General features: G+C 36.4%; 1 protein-coding gene across 1 annotated transcript in view; it reads right to left on the bottom strand.

Moving 5' to 3' along the window:
- Positions 1-2,967: 2,967 nt before the first annotated feature.
- Positions 2,968-26,784, bottom strand: part of HSPA14 (heat shock protein family A (Hsp70) member 14) — a 38,113-nt gene continuing 14,296 nt past the window's right edge. The window contains exons 8-13 of the mRNA XM_081818903.1: positions 26,174-26,329; positions 24,159-24,261; positions 8,276-8,488; positions 7,681-7,854; positions 5,463-5,533; positions 2,968-4,625 (exon numbers count right to left, since the gene is read on the bottom strand). Coding sequence (XP_081675029.1) covers positions 4,547-4,625; positions 5,463-5,533; positions 7,681-7,854; positions 8,276-8,488; positions 24,159-24,261; positions 26,174-26,329 — 796 coding nt within the window. The 3' untranslated portion in view covers positions 2,968-4,546. The remainder of the gene's footprint in view (positions 4,626-5,462; positions 5,534-7,680; positions 7,855-8,275; positions 8,489-24,158; positions 24,262-26,173; positions 26,330-26,784) is intronic.

The following is a 26,784-nucleotide window of genomic DNA, read 5'->3' as shown; positions in this document are numbered from 1 at the left end:
GTTTTCTGACTTCTTTACTCTCCTCTCACAAGTATAGAGTGAAGTTTTTCAGAGGATACACAACTTGGATATTGTAATAGATTGAATGAAGAAACAGAACAGAGCTGTCTTCTCAAGACAGACATTAAAGAGATTTGAAAAAACATAATACCACACTTACTACTAAATCTTTTTTTGTTTTTGAAAAGTTATCTTTCATAAAAATGTTACTTAACATGTAATTTTTTTTATTTAAAAAGCGAGTGATTTTAAAAATCTCTTGGTTTTAGGTCTAACCCAGGGTAGGGTAACATTTTTCAAAACATTCAGGAGACAAGGGGGAAACGTACTACTGTAATCCTCACCTGTAACTCAGGGAAGTTTGTTCTAGAAAGTTCCCTCCCATCTTCTCCATGGCCTGGCTTCTGAGGATGGTTCTGATCTTCCGTGAAAAACCAGATCCATGCCAGGCCCTTGGCCCCAAGTTATCCTTGGATCTCCCCAACATGCCCAGTAACAAGAGCTTGAGACTGATAGCGAAATTTCACATAGGAAGGAGGAAGGGAAAATATGAGTCAAAGGGACTACAAGTTACAAAAGGAAGGAGGTTGGTTCAATGGATGAGGAGGTGAAGGAGTGATAGGGAAACCAGAGGCAAAATATTTACTGCAACAGCTATGACTCCTGGGGGGAACCCAAATTCACCCCACACACATATCCAATATGCACCTTTGTATAGCCAACAACAGAAAGTGTCTGTGGCAGAAAAAAAAAATGTGTTGGTTTTAACTTCTATATGGTAAATAACTATAACTATGTATGTATATATATAAAACCAATATAGGGGCACCTGGGTGGCTCAGTTGGTTAAGCATCTGCCTTCGGCTCAGGTCATGATCCCAGGGTCCTGGGATTGAGCCCCACGTCGGGCTCCCTGCTCAGTGGAGAGCCTGCTTCTCCCTCTCCCTCTGTCTCTCCCCACCCCCACTCGTGTTTGCTCTGTTTCATTCTATCTCAAATAAATAAAATCTAAAAAAACAAAAACAAAACCCAATATAAATAAAAGCTCTTTAGGTTCTCAATAATTTTTAAGAGTGTAAGAGTCCTGAGACTAAAAAGTTTGAGGATCTTGGTAAATCCTGGCTATAAATGGAGAAGGAAATCAAAAGCCAGACGCATACATCACTGGCCTCAAGGGAAACATACAGAAATGCCTCCACCCCCGTTTTTTCCCATAAAGACCTCTGCAAATATGATTTCTGGAGACCCCTGGAGTGTCTCCTGTTTCATTTGAATGTTCTTCAAGAGGCAGGGAATAGAATGGACAATGTGAATTTAAATGAAATAATGCACAAAGTGTTTAGAATAGTAAGCAATTAAGAAAAATTGTTTACAAAAAAAGCATGTGAGTATTAGTTCAAAATTCACACTGTCAGTTCTTGGATAAACTATTTAACTTCTCTGAATCTATTTCTGTTTTTACATGTAGAACAAAATAATAGAGGCTAGATTACTCTTTGCATATTGCAACTACTCAGAGAGTTATGGTGACGTTACAATTTAAAATGAGATAAAGAATTAAAGCAAACAGTGGTATTGTTATAAATGTTACATGGTTACTCACTGTTACTTTAGAAATCCTGACATTTTCCCACAGAATTTGTTTTGTGCTGCTACATTTTTTTTTAATCTTTAAAAGCTCTTACACATATAACAGCTTTGTGATGACAAGTATGTTGTGTCCTCCCAAGACTTTCACAGTATTATATATAGGAATTTATTTCTATCTGTGTATTTGGCTCTGTCCTTTGGACAGTATCAGACATGTAGATAGGCAAAATTATAGTCTGACATAATCTCTTCCTTTACTGGTAAAAGTGCAAATGTTTTAAAAATTTTTTTTAAAGAGCGAGAGAGAGCACAAGCAGGGAGTGGGGCAGTGGGAGAGGGAGAAACAGGCTCCCTGCTTGCCTGATGTGGAGCTTGATCCCAGGACCCTGGGATCACGACCTGAGCCAACAGCAGACGCTTAACCGACTGGGCCACCCAGGCACCCCTCTTTTAAGTATCTGGACACTGCAAAGATAATTGGTAAGTGTATGAAAAGATCATCAAGATGTTCATCAAAAATATCTTAAGTTGTTACTCTAGGTGGTAGAATATAGGATGTTTTAGATTTTCTTCTTTTGCAATTTTTTTTTTTTAATTTTAAAAAGATTTGAGAGAGAGAGAAAGGAGGGTGCACATGCATGCTGAGCAGGGGAAGGGGCAGAGGGAGAAGGAGAAGGAGAAAGAGAATCTCAAGCAGACTCCCCACTGAGCTCAGAGCCTAACATGGGGCTCAATCTCATGGCCCTTAAGATTATGACCTGAGTCGAAATCAAGAGTTGGATGATTAACCGACTGAGCCACCCAGGCACCCCTTTCTTTTGCAATTTTAATTTTATAATGAATGTGTATCATTTTATAATTAGAAGAATGTTGAAGCTGTTTTTACCTTGAAAAAGTAAAACACAAGAAAACTTAATTGGCAAACCCTCCCCAAATTCAGAAGAAAAAAACTTGTCACATGAGGATGCAAGACAATTTGGAGAACATTTCATTAGGCAACAGAGCACCTTTGGTGACAATTTCAGATTTGATACGTTTGGGGAAAAAATCATGCAAAGCTGACTAATAAAGCCAGAAGCAGTGGTATTCCTTTCCTTCTTTATTGTGTTTCTAAAGAAATCACAAAATATGCAAAAGATGTACTTACTGGCCATTGTTCCGTAAAATACAAAGATGACTTATTTTTTCTTCCATGTAATGCACTTAATTCGATAGACACTGACTGAACACCTATGATCAGGTAATGTTCTGGGGCCTGGGACATAATGGTGACTAAGAGCGTCTCTGCTCTCACAATATTTACTAATCTACTGGAAAAAGCAGTCAAGTAAGTAAATTATTACATAGACACGGAAGAAAAGAAAACTCTTGAATAAATCCTTTTGATATTTTATTCTACAGGTTTCATTGATCTACTTCAGGGGTTGACATTTTCTGTAAAGAGCCAGACAGTAAATATTTTAAAGTTTGTGGGCCACAGAGTCTCTGTTGCAACTACTCACTGCCATTACAGTGTGAAAACAGCCACAAACAATACAGATACCAGTGAGCCTGGCTATATTCTAATTAAATTTTATTTACAAAAATAGGAATGGCACAGAACTGACACACTGGCTAGAGTTTCCCAGTGCCTGATCTAGTTTAAAGAGCTAATAGTAACTACGAAATAAAATCCTAAAGCACTTTCCAAAGCACAAATGAAAGCAGTTCAACTAGTTCAGATGCTACTTTCCTATTTTCTGAAAACATTTAATTTATATTTATTTAATTGATTTCAAAGTTTTTATAACTGGAAAAGAACCTAAAAAATAACTAAGTACTCAGCCTTAATCAAAAGGGTATGACTTTGAGTCTGCTTCTTTGTGGACTCAGAATCATATATGAATTCTTTTTGATTTTGTCAATCTGGTACAGAATAATCATGAAAAAATGTAAGTTTGGCTTCTGTATCTTTAGAAATAGAATATTACTGCCACCTAGCTCCATAAAAATAAACTATAATGAATAAAGCACATCCACAAAGCCTGAACAAGATAAAAACAGTACAAGTTTTAATTTTACCATTGGTAAAGGTATTTCCTCTTCTCCAGTCTTCTGGGAACCAAGGAGAGAAATGAATGAAAAATCCTCTCTTGATAATAGAACCTGATATGCACTGCTCACCTTCCAGCTCTCTTTTCAATATACACAGATTAGTTGTCTTGTGTTAGCTAGTGAATAAGCTTTTCATTAGTAATCCACTGAGTATCTCAATGCACTGGTGAGTGTCCTCTGATGAACAGAATGTGGCTAGCCCTCTCTTCAAAATAAAAAAGACCTTTTAATTTCAAAAGATAAAATATGTTTGTTGGAAAAAAAATCACACTAAAAAAAATTGTAAAAAGGAAAAGTGAAAGTGCCACCCTATATTTCTGTCCACAAAAAGGCCACTGTTACAAGTTTGGTGGGCAGCCTTCTAGGCTTTTATTTTCTATGCTTGTCACACACATATCTATATACAATTGTTGAGTTTATGAATTTACTTTTTTCTTTTAAGCAAAAATGGTATCTTACTTTGCACATGGTTCTCCAATTTTCTTCATTTAATATCAAAAACTTGTAAATTGTTCCTAGTTTCTATTTAATAAAAGATTTCTTTAAATTTGAAGTTACAGAACAGAAATTTTTTAAAAACACACTGTTAAATTTCCAGTAAAATTTCCTTCAATGCACTCAATTTAATTCTAAATAGCTTCATGATAGAAAAAGTTCCTTATAATTCCCACTAATAAAGGACCTTATATTTCCCATCTTAAATGGAAAACAAAAAAAGGTTGCAACACTTACCAATATATTGTATTTTAATAGAAACATATACAATTCATTCAAAAAGTATTTTAATATAAACATCACTTGTAAACAAAACCAAATAATATTGACAGTCTAGTTCCAAAAAATTCCTGGTTTCTCTAGAACACTAAGATGCCACTTCAATAGTAATTGCTTCACATTTTCCAGTCTCTTGATCTGTGCACGTCACATGTAAAGATCCATCCCTAAACAAACAAACAATAACATTTCATAAGCTCATTTCATAAAAGCAGAAAGTTCTTAAGAAATTATTTGAGGACTTTGAGTAACAAGATAATTTTAATTTTTGAGAGTATTAAGATAAAGAAGTAACACAATTTCAGTGTCTAAACTTAAGTATCATGTGCTATAATTAGGTAGCTATTCTTAAAAATTTCTTCCTAGACCAGTGACACAAAAGTTGTATTCCTTGAAAACCATGACGATCAAGATCTCAAGTTTAAGACCTTATGCACACTGAAGATGCATCATGCCATCTTCAAGCCTAGGCCAAGGCAAAACTACTCTAATGAATTTGACATTCTTGCTAAGTATGGTTATGGAATGAATTGTCCCTAAAGTTAATTTGGAAATGATTTACTTGCAAGACATAGTCCTATAGATGGCCGGTTATTAGTGGAGTGGTAATAGCTGGATTTAATTAGTAATTTATTTCCTAAAGATTTTCTGTAGCAATACTGAAATAAACTTATCCTTTCATAGGACAAATAATATCAGTTATGTAGAAGATTTTATTTAAGATTGATAAAAATTATATCTCAAACTTCACGGACCAGTTTTTTAGGCTGACCACACAATTAGAGTTCATAAAAAATTCAGAATGCAAATGATTTGAGATACACTTTCTTTGTAAAATATAGCAGTTTTGTAGGGCAAAAAATGTAACTCACTGATAAAATCTTTGCAAGCTTTAATACACGATTTTCCTAGAATGGCAATGTGTGAAGAAATCAATAAACTGACAAAAAAGGTCAAGCCTCACAGTGAATTTTCTGAACATCAGAAGTAGTTTAATTTTGTACCTTTTCATAGTAAGAACAGCTAATATATCACGTAATCCATTTTCTTTTTTATCTAGATCCTGGAGTACAACCTGTTTATGCAAAAATAATATAAAGATGATTCAGTACTTTGATATATTAATAAACTGATGCAACAGTTATTCCAATGCACCAAATCTTACTTATTACTGAAACAAATCTTTTAAAATAGGGCAGTTTTCAGAGAATAGGATTAAGCTTTCTTAATGGAACTGTCTCCTCTAGGAGAGCATATAACTAATAGATTTGTTCTTCTTAAACATATCGTAGATTATGAAGTATACTTTGTCTCAGAAAATAAAGACTGCTTTTCTTTTTGGTAATTAAGCCATTACCAGTAACATGTAAATTACATTTTGGCATATACTTCTATATATACTTTTAAAAACTCCAATATTTTAAATACACTTGGAAAACCAATTTAAAGAAACACATGATGACAAATTCTTTTGTACAACTAAGATTACATTTGTACGTAAGAGATACTAATGAGGGGTGCCTGGGTGGCTCAGTCATTAAGTGTATGCCTTCGGCTCAGGTCATGATCTCAGGGTCCTGGGAAAGAGCCCCACATCGGGATCCCTGCTCGGTGGGAAGCCTGCTTCTCCCTCTCCCAGCCCCCTGCTTGTGTTCCCTCTCTTGCTGTCTCTGTCAAATAAATAAAATCTTAAAAAAAAAAAAAAAAGAGATACTAATGAATTTACCAAAAAATTCTTTAGTTTCCTAAAGAAAGGTATACCAATAAACCAAGTTTAGAAGTGACTTTTCAGATTTTGCCAGTATTAAGTCTTATGATCTTAGGCAAGCACTAAGTACCTTGGTTTACACATTGTAAAACACAGAGATTAGAACAAATGGGATCTCTAAAAGAGTATCTTCTAAATTCAGTATTAGGTGACTAACTCTTCTCCTTCTGGCATCTGTAAGTTAGGATATGGTGACAGTAGCTGCAGAGTTTCGGAGTAGTGTATGAAGAGAAAAGGTGATAAATGTACAAGAGAGAGAAGCTAAGGGAATGCTAAGGCAGCCAAGTGAGTTTAGGAATAGAGTACACAAAAAAGTGCTTATATAGTAATCCACGACAGAAACATCTTCAACTTTAGTAGTTGAAGGAGCCCTATTCCCCTAGATTCTAAGATGTTTGAGGTGGAGCCCAGATAGGTTTTATGTGTGTGTTTTCACTATTCTTTTGTTGAATTAGAAAACAGATATAAAGCTGAAGATACTATGCATTCCCTTTGGTGACCTACATTTGTTTTATTTTCACTATAAAAGTATTTCATGCTCATGTCCTGTGCTCTTTGTTAGAAATTTAGTACAAAGTGTTAAAAAGTAAAAAAAAATCAAAACAACAACAACAAAAAAAACCCCAAAAAACCCTCTTGGTACCTTCAAATCAACCCAATGTTAAGTTTTCTAAATATAGTGCTAATACTTATAGATATTTTCTGTATCCATGCATGGATATTTATATACACACACCTACCCAAACACTACCTCCCTCACACACACCCATGCTCTTCAAACTTTTTATTTAAACACAAATGACATCATACTGTATATACGGCTCTGTAGTCCCTGTATATGTGTTTTACTGTAATTATATTTCTTGGGCATGTTTCTAAGCAAATAAAGTGGCTCCACTCCATTCCTTTTAAAGGATGCAAAGGACTCTATAGTATGAAATAGAAATGTGGTATTTTGAAAAAGTAAAGGTATCCTGTATGAGAGGCGGCAAGGGCCCAGGAGTAAAACCAACTGAGGATAAATCTTAGCTCAAGGAAAATAAGGTGTTTACTACCATGAGCCTGTTTCTCAATTATCTATGAAATGAACCTAATACTGTCTATCTCATGGCATTTTGAGATATTTGTAAGTTGCCTGGTATAGCACTTGGCATAAAACCAAAAAATGTCATTTTCCCTGCCACTTACATTTTACCAAGGAGGGTAGAGAGCACAAAGACAAACAGAAAAAAATACATATTGTATTTTGTTTTTATTTTCCTGTAACTTTTTCAAATTAAAATTGCTTATTTCTTTTCTCTTTTAAAAGTAAGTAGAAGTAATCCATTCATAAAAATGTGTTAGATAGATGTCTTATATACATTTATATTAATTGATATTAAACTGAGTCTAATGAAGAAGGAAAAGCTAAACAGTTTCACATGACTAGTTCATTGCCAAATTTATGTATTCACCTGTGCAAATTTGTCTTCTTCTTTTGCAGAGTTTTTCCCCTCAGACTCATAGAGTTCAAGGCATACTGAAGATATACTTGCGGGGGCTTGTAATGTGTGTTGTCTTCGAGCTGGCAAAGGAGTTCCTGATGGGAACAGTACTGTGAAACTGTTGGCTCCTGATTCATCGACTTCCTAATAAGCAGAAAAATAATATGCATATTCTTCGATATCTATCATTACAAAGTTACTCCTATAATAAATATAATACTTAATCCTTGTTGATAATCTAGAAACTAGATAGGCAAAGAGAAGAAAACAGAAGTGATCCTTAATCCCAACCTACTTCATTTAAAAATAAATTGAAACATGTATCTCTCTATCTCTATTTGAAGCTTATGATTAAAATTATAAGAAATTAACATGTTAGATAAATACTAACTGAAAGAAAATGAGAAACTCATTAAATGTAAAATTATAAATCTATATGTAAATGTAAAAATTTAAAATTTTTACCAATATATAAAGTTTCACTGTAAAACCATGGTACGTATAAGAACTTACGGCAATAAGTCTATGCTACTTTTATGGAAAAGTAAAGAAAAGCTAAGCCTACCTTAACTAAAATATCTTTGGCTGAACACTCTATCTTAAGGGAGTTTTCCACTAAAAGGTTTTCTTTCCCAATAAGAATCCCTGCTTCTATAGCTGCACCAATAGGGATGACTTCATCAGGAGGGATAGAATTCAGAAGCTCAACAGTTGGGAAAAGATCTTTAATCAGTTGCTGTAGCCTTGGGATTCGAGAAGACCCTCCACAAAGGACAACCTAGAAAATAAAAATAATTTTCAGTTTTTTACTTTTAGAACAATGGCCATTTCTCAAAATTAAGTGTTACAAGTTCAGCCATCCTTACCGCATGTAATGGTAAAATATAGGAAGCCCCATTTTAACATATTATTTTATGTTGTAGTTACCATATATATATAAATATATATTTAATGCATTTTAAGTATTTAACATATTCTTTACTCATAAAAACAAAACTTAAAATGAAGAGATCTCACCACACAGTAGAAAATACAATATAGCCACAATGTGGCTTGTGATTAATACTGGGCATAGGAGGCTTAACCATAAATAGGCATTTGAATAGGAAATAATATATTAATACTTTGTCCTATTCCAACACTACTAAAAGAAACGATTATATAAATCGTACAGCATTTTTGTGACAAAATGAATATAAGCAATCTATGTGAAAACTATGCCACAGATTTTTGTCTTTACCATGGAAGAACACTGAATTTTCTGAGGAAAAAGATGTTTTACAAAACTACATTTTAAGCTCTTGGTCCATCTGGTTAAATATGTTGTCTCTGAAGATTTTCATATAAAATTGCTCCTTTATGAGCTTGTCCACACAAGTGCCCCAGCATTTATGGCTGCCACCTGAGGGAATGGGGCTCCAAATCACCTAGCTCTGATGATCAAAGGGACTGGCATTCATGAGTCCCATAGGACTATCACAAACAAAGAGGCAGTTTTTAAATGGTTAAGGAGCATCCCTTGCCCAGTGGCTATACACCTAGTCTCAGCATAGAGGGAGCCAGGCAAAAATGCCCATTTCCCAGTTTATCCCTGGAAGAGGTTTGACTGCATACTTTCCCAGCTGCTGCTTGAGAGTCTGGCTTCCAATCAGCTTGTATCTAGGTGCTGACTGCAATCCTCCTCTTTGGGACACTGATGGTCTTGGCACACTCTCAACTACTGAGAGCCACTAAGAACAAAGATGGCAGCTTAGGCATAAAGGTTTGAGAGGCAACCAGGAGCTTGGGACTGGGGTGATTGACAAAGTTAATTTCTTATGTAAGACCAGTGTGTCAAGACTGGAAGATGTGGCAGTTATATGTAATGCACAGAAATCAACATGGAGAGTCTCTCTCTCTCTCTCTCTATATATATATTTGTTTGGAATATATATAATTTTGTTTGGAACATATATATATATATATATGTTCAGTGTTCCAAACAAAAATAACAAAATAAATCCTCAAAAACCGATCTTAATGAGACAAAGATAAGTGATTTTCCCAATACAGTTTAAAGTAACAGTAATAAAGCTGCTTGCTGAAGTCAGGAGAGTAATGTGTGAATAAAGTGAGAATTTCAACAAAGAGATAGAAAATATAAAAAACTACCAAACAGAAATCACAGAACTGAAGAATGTAATAACTGAAAAATTCAGCACAGAGGTTAAACAGCACATTAAATGAAGGAAAAGAAAGGATTCGTGAACTGAGAGACAGGACAGAGGAATTCATCTAAACAGAGGAGCAAAAAGAAGAAAGAATGAAAAAGAATTAAGATAGCTTAAGGGACTTATAGGACAACAGTAAGTATACTAATATACATATTATAGAGGTCCTAGCAGAAGAAGAGAAAGAAAAAAAGGGGCAGAAAGTATATTAAAAGAAATAATGCCTTAAAACTTACCTAACCTGGGGAAAGAAACAGAAATCCAGATCTAGTAAGCCCCAAAATTACCAAGTAAGATGAATAAAGAGACCGACACTGAGACACATTATAATTAAAGTGTCAATGGGGCACATGGGTGGTTCAGTGGGTTAAGCATCCCTCTTGATTTCAGCTCAGGTCATGATCTCAGGGTCATGAGACTGAGCCCTGCATCAGGCTCATCACTGGGCATGGAGCCTGCTTAAGATTCTCTCTCTCCCTACCCTCTGCCCACCCTCCTGCCCTCCCCCCAAAAATGTGTCAAAAGTTAAAGACAGAGAGAATCTTAAAGGCAGCAAGAGAAAAGCAACCTGTTACATACAAGGGACCCTCTCATAAGATGATGAGCAGATATTTCAACAGCAATCTTGCAAACCAGATGTGAGATATTCTAAGTGCTGAAAGAAAAAACCTGTCAGCCAAGAATACTGTCCTGAAAAACTGATGGAGAGATAACGTGTTTCACAGACAAACGAAAGCTGATGGAGTTTACCAGACTAGCCTTATAAACAATGTTCAAGGGAGTTCTTCAAGTTGAAACAAAAGGATGCTAATTAATAACCTGAAAACATATGAAACTATAAAACACACTGGTAAACGTAAATATATACAGCTGACCCTTGAATAATTCAAAGGTCAGGAACACTGATTCCCTGCACGGCTGAAAATCCATGTATAAGTTCTGACTACCCCAAAACTTAATTACTAATAACTTACTGTTGACCAGTTATTGTGTTACCAATAACACAATCAATAAACACATATTTTACATGTTATATTATATACTGTATTCTTACAATAAAGTAAGCTTGAGAAAAAAGTGTTATTAAGAAAATCATGAAGGGGCGCCTGGGTGGCTCAGTCGTTAAGCATCTGCCTTTGGCTCAGGTCATGATCCTGGGGTGCTAGGATCGAGCCCCGCATCAGGCTCCCTGCTCGGCGGGAAGCCTGCTTCTCCCTCTCCCACTCCCCCTGCTTGTGTTGCTTCTCTCGCTCTGTCTCTCTCTGTCAAATAAATAAATAAAATCTTAAAAAAAAAAAAAAAGAAAGAAAATCATGAAGAACAGAAAATCCATTTACAGCACTTTATTGTATTTATTGATAAAAAATCCATTTATGAGCAGATCTGCTCAATTCAACCTGTGTTGTTCACAGGTCAACTGTAGTTAAATTCAGCATACTCTAATATTGTAATGGTGGGGGTTGAGTCACTTATAACTTTAGTATAAAGGTTAAAAGAAAAAAATATTAAAAATAACTACAATAATTAATGAATGAAAACAGAATACAAAAAGATGTAAATTGTGACATCAAAAACATAAAGTGTGGAGAGGAGGAGTATAAAAATGTAGAGCTTCTGTATGTGTTCAAAGTTAAGCTGTTATGTCTCAAATAGGCTATTATAACTATAACATGTTTTATATAAGCTTCATGTAACCATAAAGCAAAAACCAATAGTATATACAACAAAAGATAAAGATATCAAAGCACATTACTATACAAAAAACCCATCAAATCACAAAGGAAGAAGGAAGAAAGGAACACATGAACTACAAAACAAAATTAGCAAAATGGTAAGAGTAAGTTCATACTTATCAAAAATTACTTTAAATTATTTTTTGTACACTAACAACAAATTATTGGAAAGAGAAATTAAGAAGACAATCTATTCACAATAGCAATAAAAAGAATAAAATACTTAGGAATAAATTTAACCAAGGAGGTGAACGATGTATACACTGAAAACTATAAACATATTGATGAAAGAAATTGAAGAAGACATGAGTAAGTTGAAAGATACCCCATGTTCATGGACTGGAAGAATTAATATTGTAAAAACACTACCTAAAGTGATCTAGAGATTCAATGCAATCCTATCAAAATTCCAATGGCATTTTCCATAGAAATAGAAAAGACAACCCTAAAATCCATATGGAACCACAGAAGACCCAAAATAGCCAAAGCAAACCTAAGAAAGAAGAAGGTTGGAGCATCACACTTCCTGATTTCAAAATATATTACAAAGCTATAGTAATCAGAACAGAATGGTATTGACATAGAAGCAGACACACAGATCAACAGAATAGAGAGGCCAGAAAAGAGCCCACACATAAATGGTCAATTAATTTTCAACAAAGGAACCAAGAATATACAACAGTAAGTAAGTGGTGTGGGGAAAAGTGGATATTCACAGGGAAAAGAATAAAACTGTACCATTATGTTATACCATATACAAAAATCAACTCAAATTGAAGACTTGAACTAAGACCTGAAACTGTAAAACTCGTAGAAGAAAACATAGGATTGCAAGCTCCTTGACATTGGTCTTAGTAGTGATTTTTTGGATTTGACACCTGAAACAAAGACAATAAAACCAAAAATAAATAACATCAAACTAAAAAGCTACTGAATAACAAAGGAAACCATCAACAAAATGAAAAGGCAACCTGTAAAAAGGGAAAAAATATTTGCAAACTACATATCTGAAAAGGGGTTAATATGCAAAATATACAAGGAAGCCATAAACTCAAAAGCCAAAAACCAAACAACGTAATTAAAAAATGGATGAAGGACTTAAATAGACATTTTTCTGAAGAAGATATACAGGTGGCTAACAGACACATGAAAAGATGCTCATCATCACTAATCATAAGGCAAATGCAAATCAAAACCACAATGAGATATTGCCTCACACTCGTTAGGGTGGCTCTCATCAAAAACACAAGAGATAACATGTACTGGCAAAAATACAGACAAAAGGGAACCCTTGTATACTGCTGGGAATGTAAAATGATGGAGCCACTGTGGAAAACAGTACGGAAATCCCTCAAGAAATTAAAAATAGAATTGCCATATGATCCAGCAATCCCACTTCTGAGTATATATTCAAAGGAAATGAAGTCACTATCTCAAGAAATATGTGTACTCTCATGTTCATTACAGCATTATTCACAATACCCAACATATGGAAATATCCTGTGTCTGTTGATGGATGAATGAATAAAGATGTGGCATATATATAAACACAATGCAGTATTATTCAGTCTTAAAAAGAAGGAAATCCTGTCATTTGCAACAACATGAATGAATCCGGAAGGCATTATGCAAGGTGAAATAAGCTAGACAGAGAAAGACAAATACTGCATGGTGTCACTTATATGTGGAATCTAAAAAAAAAAAAAAATGTCAAACTCATAGAAACAGAAAGTAGAAAAGTGTTTGGAGCTAAGCAGTGGGGAAAATAGGGAGAGGTTGGTAAAAGGGTACAAAATTTCAGCTGTTAAGTGAATAAGGTCTGAGGATCTAAAGTATAACATGGTGACTATAGTTGATAATATTGTACTGTGTAATTGAGATTTGCTAAGAAAGCAAACTTAAGTGTTTTCACCTCTGATCCAAAAAGGTAAAAATATGGGGTGACAGATATGTTAATTAACTCCATAGTGGGAATCCTATCACAATGTATACATATATCAAATCTTACCTGTACACTATAAATATCTTACAATTGTATTTGTCAATTACAACTGAATAAAGCTGAATAAAACTGCTCCTTTATGAAGACCTTAATTTCCTAATTCATACATTTAACACTTACATCTCCATAGGTACACAGAATATTGAATAAATAGGTAGCCCAGGAAGGGAAATCATCAGTAATTACTTCTTATTTCACAGTCTCTTTATGGATGTTCTCAAAGCTCAATATGTTAGAGAAAAGGATCAACTGATGAAAACTAGGCCCCTTTAACATTAGGTGTGAAATGAGGAGTAATACCATACCGATCTTCAGGTGAGAGCATGAGGAACATCAGCTGAGTGAAACAAAGAAAAAAAGAAAAGCAGGTTTGCCCTGGCAAAGTTCCCTAAGACTACTCCCTAAAAGGTCTGTTTTGGAGGTAAGTAAAACTAAAAGTCTTCTTTAAAATTTTATGATCCTATGTAAGTATGAGAAAAAAGTAGAATATGCCCTTTCAAATTTCTCATATTCAACATCAAAAAGCTTTATTAAGAAGCAATTAAGTGATGCTATGCAAAAACAAACAAAACAAAAAAATAAAAAACTAGAAAATCTTGGCTTTTGGAATTTTCATTTAAAAAAGTAAAAAAAATACTAACAATGTGTTACCATTAATGCTGACAGTAACCAAGTTTTAATTTAAATAAATTCTTTAAACGGTCTAGTCTGTAGTATGAGATTTCTTTTGTGATTTAAATTTTAATAGAATATACATATTTTGAATATAAATAACTTGTCTTACAAAGGCTTTTCAAATATAACTTCCACAGTAATTTCATAAAACTGTTGTTAAAAAAATCAAATCACCTTAACTACTTGGGTATGAAAAACATGAATCTAAACAACAAAAAGGAAAAACAATTACAGATTATTTTAAAAATAAAGAAAACAATAAAATCTGTCAAAGCTTATGGAATAAAACCAAAGCTATTAAGAAGTGAAACTAGTCAATTTTTTTACTAGGGCAAAAAATAAATGAAAAAATAAACTGGCATTCAATGTAAAAATTTAGAAAAATAATGGAAGTGTCCTGGAAAGACTGGAAGAAATAAGGAGAAAATCAGAAATAAACCAATTAGAAAAGAAAAAAAACATGACTTAAAAAAAAATTTAAAAAGTTTTTTGGGGGACAGTAGTGGCAGGAGTTGGAGCAAAAAAACAAACACACACACAAAAAACCGTCAAACCTAGGAAAGGAAAAGGAAATTCAAAAAGCAAAAAATGAATAAGAGAAACTGTCCAGATTTCAAAAATTTCTCTATACTTTTAAATTTTAATATCAAAAGAGACACAAAATTAAAAATTATAAGATTATACAAAGTCAACTGTTAAGAATTTAAGAAATCATCATGGAATAGGTCTACAAAATACTTAAATTCAAGATTGAAGCAGTAAAGAGAAATCATGAAAGTTTCTTTAGAACTTCTGAGGAACAGAGAATATCCACAGAATACTTAAGAAGATGAAAAGATATTAAATTCATCTTATAAGCATCTGATAACCCAGGGACAAAACCACAAAAACAAACACCAATAAAACAAAACCCTCTGGAACAAAGGTTGCAAAGTAGCAACTTGCAAATTTTATCATGCAAAATGTTTTTTTTCATGCAAAATGTTTTGTCTCCTTACACAGAAATCTTACAAGTTCTGAATTAGTTACTAACATTTAAACAGTAAATTAAAAAAAGAAAAAATCAAACACTATGTAAAAATATCTCTAGAAGGACTCACAGAAAATCAGTAATATTAGTTACCTCCAGGGAGGGAAAAAGACTGGGTGGTGGGGGGGAAGCTTTTGCATTTTGAATTATGCAAATATAAAACCAATTCAAAATAAACAGTAGGAAGTTTTATTCCAAGTCCCTATTTGAGAGGCTCTTAAAAAGTCAAAGGCTTCAGTAGCAGTAGCCTGCATCCCTGAAAGGCAGTTCAAGTGGGCAGCTGCTACCCCTTTTGGACTAGGACAGCTCCTGTCTGTACGTGGCAGGCCCACCACTACCTCCTGTGCCCCTCACGCCAGCCAGTGGTCACTTGCCATTTATAATCACATATTTACTCTTGCTTTGCTTACAGCAGAGATTTTAATGTGAGACTTTTCAAACTCTCTAAACCCATCTCTCAATCTAGTAGGAAAATGAGAGAAAGACCAAAAGGATTATGTGTTTCAGGGAAAATGGGGACTCTATTTCCTTTTTGAAGAATGGCACGGTACACTCAACCTGCTGTCTTACGTGGCTGCCTGGCAGCGTAACTGTGGTGTGGTACTTAAAATATTCATATAGTTTATGTGTAGAAAGAAATGGACTTTTTTTCTTATCATCTGTGGGAAAAATCTCAGCAGTGGTGCATCAGGTGTGATGGATCAAATGCTGTCTTTCTGACTGACATTATATTCTGCGTAAATACTACCAATAGTCTGTCCCTGTAAAAGATGTGACCTGCTCACTTCTAGAGAAATGAAATGAATACTTTGGAAACTCACTTGACAAGGGATCTGGCACATTTTCTTATGTTGAACTTAATTTACAGACATGTAAATCATATCTAAAATCATATTCCCACATTATGTGGTTAAAGATTCATTTTAGAATTCTACATGTGTCTTTGGAGTAGTTATGTTGAATATATATTTAAAAACCACTGTACAAAGGTTCTGTCCTTGTTTAGAGAAACCTATTTTTTTAAAGGTCTTATTTATCTGGCAGAGAGAGAAAGCATGCGCATGAGCACAAATTGGGGGAGGGGCAGAGGGACAGGGAGAGGGACAAGCAGATCCCTGCTGAGATCATGTCCTGAGCTGAAATCAGATGCTTAACCAACCAAGCCATTCAGGCACCCCTAGAGAAACCTATTTTGTGAGTAGATATTTTTCATGATGAAAATGAAAAAAATGAAATATTACTTCTAGTTTAAGGGTTTTAAATAAATTTTTTAAAAAAGATTTCATTTGAGAGAGAGACAGTGAGCATGAGCAGGGGAGGGGCAGAGTGAGAGGCAGACTCCCTGCTGAGTGGGGAGCCCAACACAGGGCTTGATCCCAGGACCGTGGGATCATGACCTGAGCCAAAGGCAGACGCTTAACAGACTGAGCCACCCAGGCGTCCCTCTAAAGGATTTAAGGCTGAATTCTACACCAAACAACTCAAAATGTATGATCTGACACTGACATTGTGGAACAGAAGAAAAGGGGTTTCAGGTTCCAAATCTGGAGAAATTAGTTGTGAAAGAAACATTAATTATTAAATATTTCTATTTGTCAATTTGCTATTTTTTTCAAGCTGGAATTTAAAATGTAACCTCCACTATCAGATATTTGTATTTTTATACTGGGTTCAGACTGATATTTTGTTTTTTAGATTTTATTTATTTATTTGACAGAGAGAGACAGTGAGAGAGGGAACACAAGCAGGGAAGTGGGAGAGGGGGAAGCAGGCTTCCCACCAAGCAGGGAGCCTGATGTGGGGCTCGATCCCAGGGCCCTGGGACCATGACCTGAGTGAAAGGCAGACACTTAATGACTGAGCCATCCAGGCACCCCAGATTGATATTTTTTGACAGCTGTGTTTTCCTATACCTGACAACTTTACTCATGTTCACGCCTGGCCCCTATAACTAACTGCTAGAGCGTGTAACTTCTCCCACACGGTGCCTCAGGCTATGAAGAAAAGGAAGGTAATATTAACCTCTTTCTTTTTTTTTTTTTTGATGGCTTTTTTAAAAATTTTTTTTATTTTTTTATTTTTATTCTTATGTTAATCCCCATACATTACATCATTAGTTTTAGATGAAGCGTTCCATGATTCATTGTTTGTGTGTAACACCCAGTGCTCCATGCAGAATGTGCCCTCCTCAATACCCACCACCAGGCTAACCCATCCTCCCACCCCCCTCCCCTTCTAGAACCCTGTTTGTTTTTCAGAGTCCATCGTCTCTCATGGTTCGTCTAATATTAACCTCTTTCTGAGGTACACTGTGTATGATTATATTATGTTGGAATAAAGTAAAGTACTGGAAGCTTTGGTTTAGAAGGTATTATTCTGAGTAAATGAATCAGATATATTGTGATATTTTGTCATTCTAAGTTCAAGCATTTGAGTCAAAAAGGAATAATGCTCTTATTTCTTTGAGCATGTCTCAGGAGTTTTTTTTTTTAAAGAGAGAGAGAGAAGTAGCCTCTGCTTATAAAGTTACAACCTTGGACAAGGTAGACTATTAAGGAAGGAGCAGGTCATGCTCCTAGACTGAAAAAGAAGGGAGGTAGGAGCAGGAAAGATGAGAAAAGGACCAAGCTGTGCCTCCAGCTTATAATATGCTTCTTATTTGAACAATGCTTGAGACTCACCCATATGCTTCTCACTGTCCCTAAATAGAAGCGTTGGGGCCCTACTGATAAGCAATTGTTCAGGAAATGCCACGGACAACTTATCACGCAGGGATGAGAGAATGAGTTGGAAGGCCAGTAGCTAAGCCACTTCTTTTTTCTTATCTTTTTTTTTAAGATTTTATTTATTTGAGACAGAGAGAGAGAGAACACGAGCGGGGGAGAGGGGCAGTGGGAGAGGAAGAGTGAGAAGCAGACTACCCACTGAGCAGGGAGCCCGACATGCGGCTTGATCCCAGGACCCTGAGATCATGACCTGAGCCGAAGGCAGACGTTTAACCAACCAAGCCACCTAGGTGTCCCACTAAGGCACTTCTTAGACCAACGAAACCAAAAAGCAGAACCATTCTCTTTTAAAGCATCTGATATCAAAAGGGGTTACTTTGTTCAGACAATATGGTTAAGGTAGAGAAGCCTGAAATACACCATCTACTCCTTCCTGCTAACCCACGTAAATAAGGTGAAAACAATAAATAAATTATCACAGAAAATTAATATATTAAAAGAATAATTCTTCATAACCAAATGAGGTCTATCTCAGGAATACTGTTCCACATCAGGAAATTATCAATAATTTATCACACAACTTTAAGACAAATATAAAGGAAACCCTAAGACTGCCTTGCAGGTGTCCAGAAAATACAGCTGTAAAGACTCAGCACCTATTTCATATTAACACAGGAAATGTTAGGAAAAGAGAATGCTCAATATGGGAAAGAGAATCTCTCTTTTTTTTTTAAGATTTTATTTGTCAGAGAGAGAGAGACTGAGCAAGCACAAGCAGGGGGAGCAGGCAGAGGGAGAAGCAGGCTCCCCACTGAGCAGGGAGCCCGATGTGGGACTTGATCCCAGGACCCTGGGATCATGACCTGAGTTGAAGGCAGACGCTTAGCCGACTGAGCCACCCAGGCGCCCAAACTATTTCAACCCAATTAGCAGTAATCACATTTTTTGTTAAAAGACTAATAACATATTCCTCTAAAAAAGAGAACAGAAGAAGGAAGTTCTGACCAAGGCAACCAAATATATATAAAAAAGTGAGGAATACATATTTGAGACCACTCATGTATAACCCTCACGGCCCACCCCAACTACCACCCGATTCTCCTGCTGCCCTTATAGCAAAGCTTCTCGAGACAGTTCTCTGTACTCGTTGTGTCCATGATCCTACCTTCTATTCAATTTATTAAATTCACTCCAGTAGCGCGTTCTCTCCGTAACTCCACTAACACCGCTATGGGCAGGCACCTGCACCTTGCCAAGCCCAGAGGTCAGTCCTCGGGCCTCACCTGCTGGTGATCACAGGGCAGGTGATCTTGCCCTCCCTAAGCACAGTTTTCCTTGTCTCCTGGTTCTCACGTTTCCTCACTGGCTAGTCCCAAACCGGCCTGTAAGTGCGCAGAGGCCCTGAGCCCCGTCCTGAGGCCTATTCTCTGTTGTGGCTCTCTTTCACGCAGGCATGGCTCTACGGGGCACACAGGCACTGACGACCATAGACCTCCAGCTCAGAACTCTCTCCTACAATCCGGACTCACGTGCCCAACCACACTGTACTCCCGCCCCTGCAGCCAGAGGCATCCACGCTGTGCTCTGATCCGGTCCCTAGCTCCCTTACCACTCTCTCCCTGGTCCACTCAGTCCCACCCACTACCCTCCCTGCTGCCCCTCAAACACAGCAAGCTTCTTGCACGTCACTGTTCTCTCTGCCTGGAAAACTGGCAGACAGCACACAGCCGGTTCCTCTACTTCTTTCAGGTCTCTCATCAAAAGCCACCTCCTTACATGGGTCTCTTATTGGAAAAATCACCCTCTGTCACTAGCTATGACCTTATCCTGCTTTAGTTTTCTTCATAACAGTTATCATAACTGGGCCTTATTTTCTTTTTATGTTCCTTTATACATTACCTGAATATCCCTACTGGAACGCAAGTTCTATGAAGGCCAAGGCTTCGTTACATTCAGTGTTGTATCCCAAGTGCCTAGAACCTGCTTGCACAGGAATAGGCGTGCTCAATAATTAGTTGTGGATTAATTAGTAAATTAATTCAAATGCATTCCTAGGAAATTCAGAAGACTCCATGAAAACTTATTAATACCAAGAATTCCTGAAATGGCAAAAATATAGGGGCGCCTGGGTGGCTCAGTCTGCCTTAACCCAGGGTCCAAGGGTCCTGGGATCGAGCCCTTCATTGGGCTCCCTGGTTGGCATGGAGTCAGCTTCTCCCTCTCTCTGCCCCTCACCCTGCTCGTGCTCTCTCTCTCTCTCAGATTAATAAATAAAATCTTTTAAAAAATGGCAAAATATAAGATAAATAAGCAAAATTCTGTAAGTATTCCATTTATCGGTGAAAACAAATTAGAAAATAAAAGTATAAATGACATCTCATTCACAATAGCCATAAATTTGACAGCACATATAGCAATAATTTAATGTAAATACTAAAAAAACACGTAACTAAAAGTATTAAAGAAGATCTGAACAGAGAGAGATTATCAACTTCATGGTCAGGAAAACAAAATACTGTAAAGTTACTACACCATCCCAAATTATTTTACAGTCTTAATGCAACTAACAAAATTACAATGGGATTTTATGTAAGAAGTTGAAGAAATAATTCTAAAGCTCTCTGGAAAAAGAAGTATGAATAAAGAGAATTTTTAAAAATTGCTATGTTAATAATGAAGGTTTACACCTACTCAGAAAGTAAATTGTTTTCTGGTGAGCAATATGGCAATAAATATTAAAAGTTTTGAAATCTGGGATTTACTCCTAAATTTTATTCTAAGGAAATTAAGGATATTCACAAAGCCACAAAGACTGATTTTTTTTTTTAAAGATTTTATTTATTTTATTTGACAGAGAGAGAGATAGTGAGAGCAGGAACACAAGCAGGGGGAGTGGGAAAGGGAGAAGCAGTCTTCCCGCTGAGCAGGGAGCCTGATGGAGGGCTCGATCCCAGGACCCTGGGATCATGCCCTGAGCGGAATGCAGACGCTTAATGACTGAGCCACCCAGGTGCCCCAAGACTGCTTTTTATAAAACCAAAACAACCTATACAATTAAAATAATTGGTTTTATTAATTATGGTATGTCAATACAATCAAATACCATGCAGCTATTAAAACTACAGCTGTAGAGTCTGGGAGCTTGGTTAAAACGGAGGGATTAATCACATCAACTTATCTATGTGCTCTTCCATAATAAGCCTGCTAAACTGACAGTAAAGAAATTTAAGATATAAGTGCATGAGGGCAAAATAAATGGGAATGAGATCTTGAGTTTGAGATTTCAACAAATTCTGGAAAAGAGAGGTAACTGTCTTAAGGCAGATGAAGTTTGAGATAACCAAAGAGAAAGCAAGGTGGTCTGACGTACACAGAATCCCAAGGTGGCTCAGGCCTTGGAAGCACCAAGCACCACAGGAAGGGAGGCTGAAGCTGAGACGTGAAAGCAGGGTGACTGGTAGAGAGGATATACAGAGTGACTGGACTCCCCAGAGCCCTCCCCTCACCCAGACAGGGGGCCAGCAGCACCTTCTCCCACACTCAGGGTTGGAGGTTTGGACCAGTTATGGGATGTGGGCACAATGCTACAGCACGGGGCAGGAGTGGGCATGGTGCTGAAAGCAGGTGGAATAGGGAAAGTGCACACAGGAACAGGAACCCTGACGCTCCTGCTCTCAGAAGGCCAGAAACCAGACATGTCCTTCTCGAGCAAGAGATCAGAGGATTTCTTCTGGAAAAAAACAAACAAAAAAACCCCCCAAAACACACGAAATCCAGACACTAAGGAGAGAAAGGCAGTGGGCATAGCCATGGGTGAAGAGCAAGCTTGGGTTCTGGAGGCAGACTGCCCGAGCTCCAGTTCCAGCTCCACCACTTATGCGCTTCACCTCTTTGGAAGCCTCTTAAGTTTCCTCACCTGAAAATGGAGATCATGGTGCCTACCTCATGGTGCTATTGTGGGGATTAAATATTTTAAGGCAAGTAAAAGTCCAATTATTCCCTCCTCCTTCCCTATAAGAGGATGACACACCCCCACCCACGGCCACTGCCCTGTCTTTGCCTCTCTGCAGGTGGAGGAGACTTCCCTGCCCCACTGTTAGGTTGGTCTAGTTTTGGCCAACCGCATGTGAATAACGCTGAAGCACACCATATTGAAGCAAAAGCTTTTTAAAGCCATGCAAGCTCTCTCCTTCTTTCCCCTCTGCCATGAGAAATGCATGTCCCAGAGAGCTGCTCCTTTAGCCTGGGTCCTAGAATGGGAAGCACGGAGAAGAGAGCCAGAGCAATTGACCTGCAGCCACCTTCAGAACTGTTTACTGTACAAAACCACTGAAATTTGGGGCTCGTTTGTTACTGTAAGAAGGTCAACAAACTACAAAGACAACTCTGTTTTTAAATTCTCAAAAGTGTGTATTTTAGAAATATCTGGGGAGTGAATCTTTAATGACATTCTTAATCCTAAGTATATTCAACTTGAATTCAAGCAATTGAGAACTGTACCATTTGTGATATCTAAATATCAGGGTTCTATGACCAGTTAATGAAGGAAGAGAACTTACATTAATTGATCACTTACTATTAATATGCTACACATGATATTTCACTTAATCCTTGTAACAACCCTGTAGAATAAGTTATAATACTCACTTAAAAGGTAAGTATTTTCACCCCCCTAATAAGAAGAGATAGTTATATGTAAACAATGAATCATGGAACACCAAATCAAAAACTAATAATGTAATGTATGGTGATTAACATAACATAATAAAATTTAAAAAAAAACTAATGATGTAATATATGATGACTAACATAACATAATAAATAAAATTAAAAAAAAAGAGATAGAGAAGGCTCAGGAAATTAAGTGATTTGAAATTAAGTCTACTCTGGAACCATTAGCACCATGAGCCTTCCAGTTCAGGTGGGTCTGTCTCCAAACCCATTCACTTCCCATCACAGCCTCGCTACCATTATACTATGTCTCATTCTCCACGATCCACCCCCCCCAGCCCTCAAGCACCTAGCACAATGCCTGGCATGTTATAAGTGTTCAAAAAAAAAAAAACAACTTCTGAACTAAACTGCAAAGAAAACCACCCAAAAAACAAAAATACCCCAATTTCTACTATACAGTGTACACCAAAATCGTTAAAATATAAAAATTTTCAAACTATAGACAATTTAACAGAAAACCGTATTAAATATCTGTCATACATCTGAACAGAGATGGAATTTATAAACTTAGAAGCCGCTGAAGAAATCAGAGTGACAGACCAATAGATATAAATAAATAAATGAAATTTCTGTATGTCAAGTACCATCCTTCCCTCAGAGGACCAAAATTAAACAGTAAACTACACGCCCCAGAAGAAGATTGCAGTAAATCACAATTAATGTACTGATTACGTAAAGCATTTGTACAAAACAATTTTTTTAAAATAGGAAGATTTGAATCATTACATAGGCAAAGAATATGAAATAAGCAGGAAACAAGGAAATACAAAATTGAATAAACATTTAAGAGATAATCCTCTAAGTATCAATAATACACAAAAATATCAATTTTTCAACAATTCAATGGAAAATTTATCTTTGAGTAAGACTCAGAGTCGGGAAGATAAAATACGTATCTTTAAGTATTGCTGATATGAGTATTAGTTAGTGCAACTCTTTTAGAAAGTAACTGAAGGGGGAAGCCTGGGTGGCTCAGTCATTAAGTATCGGCCTTCAGTTTCAGGTCATGATCCCCGGGTCCTAGGATCGAGCCCCGCATCGGGCTCCCTGCTCAGCGGAAGCCTGCTTCTCTCTCTCCCACTCCCCTTGCTTGTGTTACCACTTAGCTTTTGCTTACATCTTAAAAAATATACTGGAAAGGAACTATTCTTTTTTGCTAGGAAACTGATAAACATGTATCAATGGAACCAGTAATAATTCAATTTTCCTTATTCATCAACACAAGCTCAGAAAATACTCAAATTAATAAAAATATTATTTCAGTACCAAGGGGCTATTTTCTAAATTCCAAGTCTGATACTACTCCTAAAATAAATAAGAAAAATATAAAAGTATTACCTTATTGATATCATCTGCTGTAAATCCACTTTGTTCTAAGAGTTCTCTGATTGCTTCTATACATTTATTAAAAAGTGGAGAACAGAGAAGTTCAAATCTTGCTCTGTATAACACACACACACAGAAGAAAAGACATAGAGAAAAGGCTCAGTACAATTAAGACAATTTTTCTTGTGAAGAGTAATGCCAAAACCTAATGTGACAGTTCTCTTAAAAATAGGTTTATGATCAGAACAAGACATTTAACACCCAACAGTGTAACACCATGGGGGGCAGGGGACATCTAAGTTATTCACCTATAAATATATGAAGACATTCAATGTCAAATTCAGAAGATTCTTACCCATGGCTTACTTGTAAGCTTTCAAAAAACCTAAAAATAAATACACAGTGTATGGCATTCCCAACAAAGCCACAGATTCAAATCAAACCATCATTTGGAAGCTTCTGCTATTTTTATATGTTAGAAGTTTAAAAAATTATTATTTTTTCTTTATAATCTGAGTCTATGCGGTACATAAGTTTAGTTCTCTTGCTGAGAAGCTTGAATGCTAGCATATAATTTTAAGAAAGATCTGTGTTTATGAAAAATGTACTCCCTAATTTCTACTAAACTTAAATGCAGATGCCTGATTTTTAAATTTATTTGTGCTATCTATATATAACTAATAGTTGAAATCTTTGTAATAAAGGCAAAATTTCCTTAATGAAAAATGACAAATTCTATTTCATTCCTAATAACTAAGCAATAATACGCAAGCATATACTGGTGCTTGGACAAACTCAGCACTAAATTAGGAATTCTAGAAACAGAAAAAATACACAACACTCTGCCCCCAACCTTTCAATCTTTTGGATTATAGTTTGAAATCTCTCTTTGAAGAGCTGGGGCAGTGCTAATAGAATTTTCTGTGAGCCACCAGACTACTGAGCACTTGAACTGTGGCTAGTGCTACTGAGGAATTAAATTTTTTATGTTATTTATTTCTAATTAATTATAATTTAATAGCTACAGGTGGCTAGTGGCTATTGTACTGGGCACGCAGAGCTAGAGTCTTCAGGAAAGCCCAGGGAAATAAGGAAGCTAAACTACAAGGACCAAATGAAGAGTGAATTTAACCAAATACAGTGAGTAGAATCCTAAAAATAATACTGTAATTCCGGAAATTTTTACTATGTTTCCAAGTCACCTGTTGGTTGTTGGGAGGTTTAAATAGTGAACCACTGGTAGCTATTATTACTGTTAATAATACGCAAGGCAAAATGAGAGGGCAATGTCTTCCCTTTGGATTCTTTGGGTACACGTGTAATCACCTGCAACCAACGTTTTGGATTATGCAAAAGATAAGGGAATTTAAAACAATTTTATGCACATTAAACCTGTGTTTACTAAATAAACACTATCAAAATTTAAAATGTTGACAATGGATGACAGAGGCAACAAAACCAAGACAGATATGAAACTAAGGTAGAATGTGATAGAGTATGAACTCTGGAGTCAAACTTGTGGGGTTGGAAACCCTGTCCATCGCTAAGATTACACATACTTACCGTGTAGCCCTGGGCAAGAATGAAACTTCTCTGTTTCAGCTTCCTCATGTGTAAAATAAGGAAAACAACACTACTTAAACCTCATTGGGGTTGTTATGGGGATTTGATGAGTTAATACAGATTACCACTTAGATTACAGCCAGCCACGCTGTGTTAACTATTTAGTTAGAATAAGTACCACTAACTTAACCAACAACAAGCCTTTCTTTCAAAGATCTAGGATGCCTTTTTCACACACTGCTCTCTGTAGCTGTCAATAACAGGGCAAGCAATCACAATTGATGTCAGTACTCTGGGAGCAGTTACTTAGTCTGACAAGAACTGGACCTCACAATAAAGACAGGAAAGCTCTCCTTGTACTGACGGTTAATAAATCTCAAAAGAACAAACAAAAAGCCCTAAGTGAGAACCTAAAAATATGAATGTATTTGGACTTTTGTAAGTTTCCTGAATTTCAGTTTTACCTGGACACATTGCAGTCAAAATCCTGACCTTCATATAGTGAGTCGAGGAAACAATTGGCGCTTCCCAAGGTTGACAAAGAATGCTTTGCGATGTCAGCACTGCTCATCAACTTCATCATGGCTCGGGCGTTCCCTCTCACGTCATGTCTGAAGGATCTAAATCAAGAATATAGTCTTTGGAGCTTAATAATTCCTAGGCCATTTAGAATTTATAAAAACTCAAATCTGGATAATGCCTACTCGGATAATAAATCTCATAAATTAATATTAATATCAGATTTTAGTAACGAGCTTCAAACCCTCCAAACTTTCTGAAGAAATTCTTTGCAATTACAAGGGTCTCCTCAAGAAAAATGAGTAACGAGGGCGCCTGGGTGGCTCAGTTGGTTAAGCGACTGCCTTAGCTCAGGTCATGATCCTGGAGTCCCGGGATGGAGTCCCGCATCGGGCTCCCTGCTCGGCAGGGAGTCTGCTTCTCCCGCTGACCCTCCCCCCTCTCATGCTCTCTCTATCTCATTCTCTCTCAAATAAATGAATAAAATCTTAAAAAAAAAAAAAAAAAAGAAAAATGAGTAACGAATATTTTTGATACTTGGCATTGCTAAATTCTG

This window comes from Leptonychotes weddellii, chromosome 5 (genome assembly GCF_054177405.1).
Source record: "Leptonychotes weddellii isolate Sample4059 chromosome 5, ASM5417740v2, whole genome shotgun sequence".
Lineage (NCBI taxonomy): Eukaryota > Metazoa > Chordata > Mammalia > Carnivora > Phocidae > Leptonychotes > Leptonychotes weddellii.
This window is presented reverse-complemented; position numbering and strand designations above follow the sequence as displayed.